The sequence below is a fragment of the Peromyscus californicus genome, unplaced genomic scaffold, assembly GCF_007827085.1.
Source record: "Peromyscus californicus insignis strain IS unplaced genomic scaffold, ASM782708v3 Scaffold_17__1_contigs__length_78620276, whole genome shotgun sequence".
Lineage (NCBI taxonomy): Eukaryota > Metazoa > Chordata > Mammalia > Rodentia > Cricetidae > Peromyscus > Peromyscus californicus.
In genome coordinates this window covers 54,239,095-54,250,159 of record NW_026294469.1, presented here as the reverse complement: position 1 = coordinate 54,250,159, position 11,065 = coordinate 54,239,095, and the positions used below count along the sequence as shown (strand labels likewise).

General features: G+C 47.7%; 1 protein-coding gene across 21 annotated transcripts in view; it reads right to left on the bottom strand.

The window, feature by feature from the left end:
* Positions 1-285: 285 nt before the first annotated feature.
* The window catches only part of Znf532 (zinc finger protein 532), a 113,544-nt gene continuing 102,764 nt past the window's right edge, over positions 286-11,065 (bottom strand). For 17 of the 21 annotated variants that reach the window (XM_052742337.1, XM_052742345.1, XM_052742334.1 and 14 more), the window contains 3 exons: positions 6,932-7,044; positions 4,161-4,311; positions 286-2,770 (listed from right to left, as the gene is read on the bottom strand). In XM_052742337.1, the coding sequence (XP_052598297.1) occupies positions 2,276-2,770; positions 4,161-4,311; positions 6,932-7,044 (759 nt within the window). In that variant the 3' untranslated portion in view covers positions 286-2,275. Of the gene's footprint in view, positions 2,771-4,160; positions 4,315-6,931; positions 7,045-11,065 lie in introns of all 21 variants that reach the window. The other 4 variants (XM_052742346.1, XM_052742349.1, XM_052742351.1 and 1 more) reach the window with 2 other exon arrangements.

The following is an 11,065-nucleotide window of genomic DNA, read 5'->3' as shown; positions in this document are numbered from 1 at the left end:
TTCCACCGTGTCAAACTATTCTGGTTATTAAAAAGCAGAAATACTTCCGGTTATCTTATAACACAGTGCAGGACTGGAGAGGTGGCTCGGTGCTTCCAAGCTCATACTGCTCCTGTGGCTGTTTGGTTCCCATAGGTTATCAGTGTGCAGCCACCTGTAACTCCAGCTTCATGGACCTGAATCTCTGGCCTCTGCAGCACCTGTGCGCGACCTTCACACAGACACACACAAGTACAAAAGTAAAAATTAAATTTCTAAAACGCCATAGTGCCCCAAACGAAAGTGTGACTGTTGCATTTCGCACATAACTTTATTTGTTGGATAAATGAATATTTGTCAATATGTACATAACCACAAAGAGCAAGGACTAGATTGAGAGCAAAATATTTGGGTTCTAATATGCAAAGCCACTTACCAGCTGTGAGGGCTCAGGCGAAGAGCTGAGCCTGAGCTCAGCTTCCTCAACTGTAGGCTGGACAGACCTGCGTGGCCACCACGCAGGCTTATTGCAAGGTTCAAATGCAGGGACATGTGAAAGTGCATGAACACAACTGGGAGCAATACAGATGCAACAAGGAACAGCAATTAAATTTCAAGTTGAGGAATACTGTCACACCCTTGGATTGTACCGATGGAGTCAACAGAAAGTGGCAGAGTAGCTAGCTGGCCACTGATGAGAACGAGCGAGCCATTCTTCAGAGTGGAAAGAATTCTGCAATATTCTGTAGCCTGTCCCGGTAAAGAGTCACTTCCCAAACTTCCTGATGTCAGAGACCCACCAATAACTCTCTTGAAGAAGCTCAAGGGCCAGATGTTCCTCGTTTATTTACACGTGAAATGGGTTGAATACAGTCACAATGGATGTAGTGCGCACACCCGACAGCAGCAAGACCTTCCAAGGAACTGAACGTTGACTACAGTCTAGCATGCAAGTATCTATATACACAAGTGAATTTCTTTGCTTAGGAAAACTGAACAAAAAAGTACAAAACATATCTGAAGATAAATACAAGATATAAAATGCAACCGAAAACACAAAACAATAACCGAAATAGATAGCTTTCCCAGAGAACTACAGGGAAGTGACGGAGAGCACCTCTCCGGTGCTCCAGTCCGGTGGCCATGAGAGGGACTGACGTGACTCTAGAAGCCTGGTGGCTCAGTGCTTCTCTAGGGCCAATTGCAGAGTACAGGCTGCTGCATTGCTAGGTCGGTGGTAAAGTTGTGCATCCCAACTCTAAGGACCAGGACATTTGGCAGTAGCACCCAGAACAGGAAACACCAACTGTGTAGACAGCAAAGGGTTAAGTCAACTGTGCCTTTATGTTCCTATCAAGAGCCAGAGAAAGACTTGATGTTCTTGGAATACGTGTCTCTGTAATAGATAGTGAGTTACATGACAAAACCCGACTAGAGAGCTACAGGTCTAACTACGGCTTTCAACTTTGACAGTAGGCTGGCCTTTTCCTAGCCGGTCTCCTCAGGCTCTGTGGATCAGCCTTGCAAATTCACCCAGAAACATGGCCAGCTGTTGGCTCCCCCTATGGATCCCTTCTTCCTCATTCTTCCAGATGGGTTAAGGACGCCTGCATTCCCTACCAGATTCCTGGCCTCTTTTACTCACTTGAGGAAGAAGGGATCTGCAGGGCTGCTTCAGATGCTGTCTGGGAGGGTTCAGGCCACGCCCTCCCCAGGGTGCTGTTGTCCTCGGAGCCCTCAGTTGCTAGGAGCAGGCACACTGAGTGTGGTGCTAAGACACTTAAGAGCTGCTAGTGTTGTGAGACCACAATCACCTAAAATGTATGTGGTGAGTTCTAAAAATTAAAAACACTAAAAAAGGCATGTTAGCCTGTAATTACTGAACTCATTCAAATTGGTAACATACAAAATGGTTGGTTTGAATTCAGGAACTGCCCCTGTTACGAAGAACTCTGTTTTAAAGAAATGGTACAAAAAAGGAAAACTCTAACACAAAAAACAAAACAAAACAAAAAACCCCAAAAACTCAAAACATTTTCCACCAAATACTGATACAAACATGTAACAAAGAGTATAAAAAGTTATTTAAATATATACAAACTCTTTAAAACTCAAATACTGCCTTAATACTTACGGGGAGGGGTACATCTGAGGAGGTGAGGGGACAGGACAGAGAATATATTGCGACAGCCTAGACAGAACTGTTAACTCTGCTATACTGCAAACTTTTGGTAACAAAAAAAGTCTTGTTTTCAGTTCCTATGTGGCTAGAGCTTTTCCTGTGGAGGAGCTGTGGCTATTTCTCGGCTGAACTCATTCTTTTGGATTTGATGAAGGCCATGCCGTGTGTCCGCATGTGCGTGTTTAAGGCAGCTTCCGTTTCAAAAGTCTTGGCGCACACTTTGCACTTCCGGTCTGAAGCTGCGTCCTCGGCAGCCTCGTCCTCGGGGCCAGGCTTGTTTTCCTGCAGGCTGTCTTCCCCGGCCCCGTTCTGCTTGGACACGGGCTGAGGCTCCTTCAGCTTGTGCACGATGAAGAGGTGCCTGGACAGGGAGACGTGGGACGTGTAGCAGAGGCCGCACTCCCGGCACTGGTAGGAGGAGCCGTCCGACTTGTGCTGAGGGATGTGTTCGTGGAACTGCAGCAGGTTCTCGGTGGTGAAGCCACACACGGCACACTTGTGAACCTTAAAGACGTTGATTTTCAGCTTTTTCAGTGGCTGAGTGATGGCACCCCTGGGAGGCCTGAACTCTAAAACCGGTTCTTCCAACTTCCGCTTGGGACTGGGGACCTTTGTTAGGGGGAGCGAAGACAAAAAAAAGAGCTGAAGGTGGTGGGCTCTGCGGCTGGCAGCAATGCTGCGGCCGCTGGGAGAGCAGACACTGGACGCAGGGGAGTTGGGGGCCTTAACGGTGTGAATGCACACTGCAGCTTCCCCCCCCAAACCCACCCCACCCGGAAGAAAGCATTTCTGTGCTTCCAGGAGCCACTGTGCACAGCAGTGGCTGAGGAGCTCATGATCATGGGCTACAGGGGAGCAGCACCCCAGGCCTTCCACACCTCGGCAGACAAAGCTAAGGCATGGAAAGGGTTCATGTGCGAAATGCTGGGAGGGGTCAGGTGACATGGCATGGTCATGGAGGGCCATGGTGATGGTGATATGTGGACAGGGGTCTGGTTCAGACACCAGAAGCTGAGTGCTAAAACCCCAGGTGGGAGCAAGGCCTGTGTGCTTACAGGACAATAGGGTAGACTGAGACAGGAAGTAGAGATGACTTGGGACAAGAGAGGCAGAGTGGAGCACTTCACAGGAGAGAACATGGGGCACATGCTTTCATTATGACCAGAGGGGATGACTACAAGACTCCATGGACCCAGCACCAGCTGCTGCCCCTGGCAACTGTCCTTCTGGTCCTCCTTGTCACACCATGTCCCCTCTGGAGTTGCCTTTTTCCTTTCCCCTGGCTGTCTAAATCCCTAATGCCTCCACTTCCTCTGTACTAGGGCACCGCTCTGATGGCCTACACCTGCAGCTACGTCTACACACACTTAACTTCCTGTGGGGAAGACCTGCCCTAATGCCACACCCACCTAACTCTGTCTGGATGAGGGGCATGCTCGATGATTAACCACTAATGCATGTCTTGAGAAACTGCTTTAGCCCACGTACATTCTAGACTTATCATGACACCAAAGCCAGCAGTGACTGCTCTGTGGTGCTTTCCGTAACTCTAACAGCGAGCAGAACACTCAATGCCTGTGCATGGGCTCCTGTGTATACACAGTGTCAGCGGACCGGGGTTCAGCACCCACACAGAGAAGAAGGCGTGGTTGTGGGACTCGATCTTTTACTATTTCAAAGAGAATCAAAGAGTCACTCTGAACACGTGCCACAGCTGACACAGCCAGTGAAAAGCATCTGCTTAATACCATTTCTTTGATGAGGAGATAACCTCCCCAAGTCAATGTGTAAATTTTGTGAGTTACATGAGGAGATCCTGTGTGCTGTTTCTGGAAGGATACAGAAGAAACTTAGAAAAGGTTCCTTTTCAGGAGCAGTTGGGAGCTGTAGTCTTGACAGGCTGAACTTAAGCTATGACTACCCAAGATGTAGGTGAGAATGAACAGGGAACACGCATCGGCACAGGCCACAGTGAAAGAACCGAGCTGCGATGTCTGACCTTGGCGTCGTCTTCCTTTATCTCGGCTTCTTCCTCGTTGGTGTCGTCAGTCAGTTCTTTCACGTCAGGATCCTTGATCCCGTGCATCAGCTGTATGTGCTTCTCCAGCATCAGCCGCTTCGTGAACGTCCGCCGGGAGTCGGGGCAGTGTCTGTGAGCACAAGATCGAGACGGGAGCTATGGCTGCCACGTGGTGCTCTCTGCAGAGGGACCTGGCTAACGGCATGTGCAGGAGGCCCAGAAAGACAGACTGCCACTGGGGCCTCCACATAGAACACCGCTGTGACCCCCACTCCCTATTGTGAAAAGGGCCTACCCCTAGACTTCTGCAAAAGAGGCTGATTACAAATAATATCTCTGTGTATGTGTGCAGGCCACAGGTGCACAGGTACAGCCTGGAGCTGGAGTTACGGGGGCCTGTGGAAGAACAGCGAGAACTCTTAACTGCTGAGCCACTTCTCCAGGCCTCTGTTGACCTTTGGGTCCTCACCGGAACAGCCTACTTTAGTGCAGGCAGGTATTTGTTTTTCTAGATTTGGCTAACGCAGTACTTAATTTGTACTTCTATAGAGATGGCCTCAATCTTTAAAAAAACAAAACAAAACTGGAGAATACTAAATTCTCTGAGTTTTCTTTCCAGTGACTCAGAGCAGCCCTCAGAATTTACGTAAGAGATGCCTCAGGCTGCAGGTGGTCCCTTCAGAACCCCTGGCCCCTCTGCATTTCAAAACGGAATGTTAGCCTAGATTCCTCAGAGTACAAATGCAACTTGTGTTTGTACCTGGAAATGCTTTATTCATTTGGGAGATTAAAATTCAGAAAGCAGGCTATCCATCAGAGGTACCTTACTTAAATTTTGTACACTACAAACATGATCTCCTGGAAAGGTTTTAATTTACTATTTTCCTAAGAAAACAGTCCAAAAACAAGTTTAAACAAGTTAATGACCACAGTGATTATGGATGCTATGTCAGACCTCAAGAACAGTACTGAAACAACCCAATGTGCTGGTCCACGCCTATAATTCTAAAAGCAGGAAGGCAGAGACAGAAGTGTTTGAGCCAACCTGGGCTAAAGAGTGCGACCCTGTCTAAATGCAGCCCTCCAAAAAACAAACAAACATAAAACCTACTGCATTGTGAAGGGTAATAACATCTTCTCTCCTGTCTTTAGAACCACATTTGTTACCCTGAAAAGGCATCTGGGGATATCTTAATGACAGTCCCCAGATGCTGGTGACTCCATCTTAAGAGAGCCTCTGTGGGGTGGGGTGGCAGCAAGAGCCAGCCTGACAGCAAATATTCTCAAGCATGAAAGGCTTTTCCTTTGAGTGTGTGTGCACGTGAGGGCGTGCATGCGTGCGTGCGCGTTCGTGTGTGTGTGTGTGTGTGTGTGTGTGTGTGTGCGCGCGCGCGCGCGCCTGGTGCCTGTGCATGCCAATGCACGTGTGTGGGGCCAGGGACAACCTGTGGAGTCCGTTCTCCCCTCTCCCACCCTTAGTGCGGCGTCCTGGGGATTTGAACCTGTACTGTCAGCTTATGGAGCGCCTGAACTCCCTGAGGCACCTCACTGGTCCCCTCATGACATTTGTGGCTGGTAGTAAATTAGCTGGAGGGAAAAAAAAAATCTCTCCATTTTACTGCCTTTCAGTAAAAGGGGCAAAAAATAGAAAAGAAGAAACAGAGCAAGCCAACAGAAAAGAAACATGGAGGTCCCATGCCAGGCAGCTGCTTTTCCATCTTCTCAACCCGGGACACCATGTACCTGATGCTCTTAGTGTCAACACACAGACTGAACGGAATGTTTTCATCTCACCCAGCACTCCCCACTTTGATTTCCTACTTACAAAATGTTCCCTAAATACCCAAGGCACAGAAAATTCCCATTAATCTGATGGCTAACGTCATGTGTGTCCTCGCCATGAGGCCCACGGGGCCTGACTGTGACCACAATCAACTCGCTCTCTCTCTCTCAATTAGATTTGTTCACTTTATTTTTTATGTTATGTGTGAGGGTTTTGCCTGCACGTATGTACGTACACCACATGTGCACTTGGTGACTGAGGAATTCAGAAGAGGGGACTGGGTTCCTTGGAACTGGAGTTATAATGGTTGTAAACCACCATGTAGGCACCAGGAATCAAACTCGAGCCTTTTGCAGGAAGAACAAGCGCTCCTGAGTGCTGAGCCATCCCTCCAGCCCCTCTGCGGTCTCTTATGAGCAGAGCTTTGCCCTCTGCACTCACTCTGCGCATGTGGGTTGAGTGGGTGACACAGATTCCCCACCACTAATAACCACAGCCGGGTCACCTCATACAAAGAGGCAATTTAGGACTGACTCCTGGTGGTGGTTTACACTGGCCCCTCAGTCCCTCACATTTGTTTGATCTCAGCCAGCAGTCAAAGCTTCTCTAACTTAGGTGGCAGACTGCAGTCAGAGCTTCCACTGCACCGGAGTAAATCAACCCCAAATCTACATGGCAGCACGGTCCAGTCACTATCTAAGAGGTATCTCATCCCCCGTGCACCTGACAAGCCCGCCACACTCTAACACAAACCTGTCCCACTTAGTAACTGAATACAGGGTAAGCGTGGGTGAAGATAGCTGCTCACTTCACATGTGACCATGGAAACAAACACCCCGAAGTGGGATACAGGTAAGACGGCAGAGCCTGGACGCCAGAGCAGAGCAGGAATCAAGTAAACGGCAAAACCCGAGAAGCTCTGTGACTACAGTCCCTTCTCGGAGTCCCCCGCAGACGTGAGACTTACGAGCAGGCATACACTTTCCTGATGCCTTTGTGCTTGATGCGGTTGTGGCGGCACAGGCTGTGGGAGGAGCTGAAGGACTTGTCACACTCGCGGCAAGGGTGCTTCTTCATTTGCTGCGCAGGAGAGAAGAAAGGGCCCCTTTAGACGGGAGGCAAAGTCACCTGCTGTACTTACTTAAACTGGCATTCCGCAGCACTGCTGCTCAGTGCTGGACACACGCGTGTTAAGTGATTCTTCTGCCGCTGAGCTCCGGCAGCCCTAAGACAGTGAAAAACTAACAAAACTATGCAGTTCTTTGGAAATATCTAATTACAGAGCTGTTGAGCTGATGGCTCAGTGGTTAAGAACCCCTGGGTTCAATTCCCAGCACCCACAGGGCAGCTCGTAGCTGTCTGTAACGGCAGTCCCAGGGGATCTGATGCCCACCCTCTTCTGGCCTCGCAGCACTGCATACATATGGTACAGACATACACTCAGGCAGAACACTCATACACATTAAAAAAAAAAAAAAAAAGCAATTACAGTGCAGTACTGGGTCATCCAGGAAGCAGCTTGCTTTAGGAGGGTAGAATTTTTCACCCTCTAAATACTTACAATTTTCATCTAACTCAAATATCCAGGTATTCGTTATAGAAATATTATTTTCATGAAAATTATTGTTTTTAAAAGTAGACAATATGTGAGACCTCAACTACTTCAATATCAAGTAAAACCATCACCTGATCTGTTGTGAATGGGGACTTTTGTCTTTTTCAATGAGCCATACTAAATCATTGACTGATTTTAAACATTTAAAACCTTTGCTCTTCAACAATTAAGCAACCACAAGACAAGCGTGGTGTATGTGGTCATCTTGGGAACACGGAACCCTGAAGGGTACTTTAAGGCTGCCCCTTAACATATATGAGAGAATGTTTACATATGAGCTATTATACTTGATAAAGATACTTTAAAACTACTGGTAAATATAACTCTTTTCATAGAAGTTTCCAGGCTGGGGATATAGAATTCAGAGGTAGAACGCTTGTCTAACATATGAGGTCCCAGTTCAATTCCAAGTACTAAACACACACACACACACACACACACACACACACACACACACACACACGCACATGCACACACACAAAAGCTTCCCACTTTGACTAGGGACACAGTTGTGCTAGTTAGATGTCCCTCTGTCCAGGACCCTTGAAGCAAACTGGAAGCTGAGCTGAAAAGACAGTCTCGAGCCTGACAAGAATCAAGCGATCCAAAGCAAACACTGCCATATCACAAGGGCTGTCATTCTCCAGAATGGAGCCAATGTGGCTCAGCCTTCATTAAGTCAGGCTGTGTAGAATCAGTTCTCATGTGAGAGACGTTACTTTCAGCAGAACAAATGATGAAGAAATACCTGTTTAAACTTAATCATCGGCTGCACGTGAACTGACAAGCAAACCCACTTAAATGGTGAGAGTCTGACTCTACAGAACCACAGAGGGGCTGGTCCCCGTCTCTGTGATTCACTGTGTGGCCCCAAGCAGACACTTGGCTAACAACAGCCACTCCCCCAACTGTGAACTAAGGTCACAAGCATGTCTTCCTTGTGGGGTGCTGTGGAAACACTGCACCTAAGAGAGACTAAACACAGAACAACTAAAGAGACACACAAAATTCTCCTTCATTCTCTGTCACATTAGCACAGTTACATGTCCGCGGTTCATTTAAAAAGACTCGGGAAACAGGCTTGTTTTATTTATGAAATAAGCTCTGTAGCTCAGGCTGGCCCTGAACTCATCACAGTTATCCTCCTGCTTCAGCCTCCCAGGTGCTAGGGTTAAAAATGTTCACTACCATGCCCAGTTTTTTAAATAAAGCAAAAAGGGTTGGCAAGTGTTCAGAAGAGTCTTGGACCCAGGCAAAGAATTCTCATCTCCGTATTAACAATAAAAGTATCAATATTTTATAGGGAGACAATAAAGAAATAGCCATGCACTAGTGGCCTCTGAGACAAACTGCCATCTCTCCTGTGGTGGTCTGAGCATGGCTCCCACAGGCCACTTGGAATACTTGTTTGAATACTTGGTCCCCGACTGGTGGAACTGTTTGGCGAGGACTGGAAGGCTTGGCTATCATTGAGGTGAGCTTTAGGGTTTCAGGTGCCATTCCCAGCACGTCTTTCTCTGCCTCCTATTTATGGATCAGGATGTGAGCTCTCAGCTGTTCCTGTTTCCTGCCATCATGGAGTCTAACCCCAAGCCCAATTCTAAACCAAAAGCCTAATTAAACGCTTTCTTTTATAAGTTGCCTTGGTCATGGTATTTTGTCACAGTAACAGAAAAGTAACTAAGATATCTCCCAAGGCCTTTCCCCCATAATTCTTGTTTTCTTTTGAGACAAGTTCTTGCTATGTAATCTGGGCTAACCTCAGATGCACATTTCCCCTGCCTCATTCTCCTGAGTTCTGGGATTACAGGCATGTACCACAGTGATATTTGATTACACAGAGCAAACCATTAGTAATCTCTACTTATACTATCAAAGAATAAGAAGCAACAAATGTCCACTTCAGAAGAAAGCTTTAAGCACAGAATCATCAACAAATAGTTGTTTCAGAGTAGTATTTTAAAAGCCAAAGGCGTGATTCTTGTACATATCAGATGAACTTGGAGCTAAGACGACACAAGACTGCTTTCTAAAAGACAGTTCTGTCAAGTAACAGACTCAGAGCAGAAGCACACGTGACAGTGTGGCACAGCAAGAGGGCACAGGGAGAGGGGACCGGACTCTTTCTGCGGGGATGGGTTGAATGTGTTCTCCCTCATCACACCAATACATCAGCATCCCAATATATTAACACCAAAGCAAACTCTTGAAGAGAAGCCAGTGGGGACACCCTCAGGGGACAGTAAGTGAGAAGCAGCCCTGCTGAGTCCATTTTCACAGAGCTAGAAACCTGTGAGGTTAGGAAAACACAGAAAACTGAACTGTACTTCAAAATGGCAGATGGGGCTGGGGGTGGAGCTCAGCTGGAGGAGTGCTCACTGGCATGCACAAAGTCCTGAGTTCACTCCTCAGCGCCACACAAACCGAGTGTGGTGGTACAGGCTGATCTCCGGAAACAGCTACTCCCCTATTTCCTGAGGGCTTTGAGCACAGGGTGACCAAAACTCCTCTCAGGATTAAATGAAAGCGAGGGTTTAGAATTTAATGAAAACAAGGCAAGGCCTATGCTCTGCCAGTGTTCAAGAAGCCCCCTTGACAGCCATCAAGAAATAGCAGAATGCCAACTGACGAAAGGGTGCCCAGTTGTTCCTAAGCCACAGTGGCACATGCCGTCAACTCAATCAAAATGCTTTCCAAGAAAAATCACAGCAGCAGCCCCTCCTAAGTTAACTTCTAAATGCTGAACCTGTTCACTTAGGGTCTGGTCCAGTTATACGGTAGGTCTCCCCTGCACACTTCCATCCCAACACTTTTATTACCATGAACAATGCAAGTCCCCCGAAGGACGCCTGATACCTGGACAGTACAGAAGCCTGTGTGGGTGGTGCCCCTTTCTGAGAGCACACCGGGGGCAGGGGAAGGCTGTACATACCCTCCTGGGTTAAATTTACGGTAAGAAATGAACCGACCAACAACCGCTACAACGCATGCTCCTCACAGTTCTGTGAGCGTGCCTAAGCCTCAAAGAGTTCACGGTACTTCCAGCTTTGCATTGAAAGAGCGTGTTATGGCCTTTCTATGGCTTGTCTGAACCGCAGCATCCTACACAGCATTACCAAAACAAGGGTCAGTTAAACATCAGCACCGCAGTCTGATCACCAGGGCAGTGTGTGGCACTGAGTGACTCCTGGTGGGCAGCAGCTATGGAGGGCACACTAGACAAAGGGATGATGCAGTTCCTGGGTGGACAGGACAGGATTTCATCATGCTGCTTACGAGCTGTTCACATCTAGAATTGTCAACCTAACGCTCTCATGCTGCAGTTGACCACAGGTAACAGGACACAGAAAGTGAAACCACAGAGACGGAAGGACATGGCGCTTTTATAAAGAAACTTAAGGTATGTAAGAGACCTAGGGTGTAGGGGCAGGAGGAAGACCCTGCTGAATTCCTCTCTCTTCAGTTTCTCAACCATGTGATACAGTA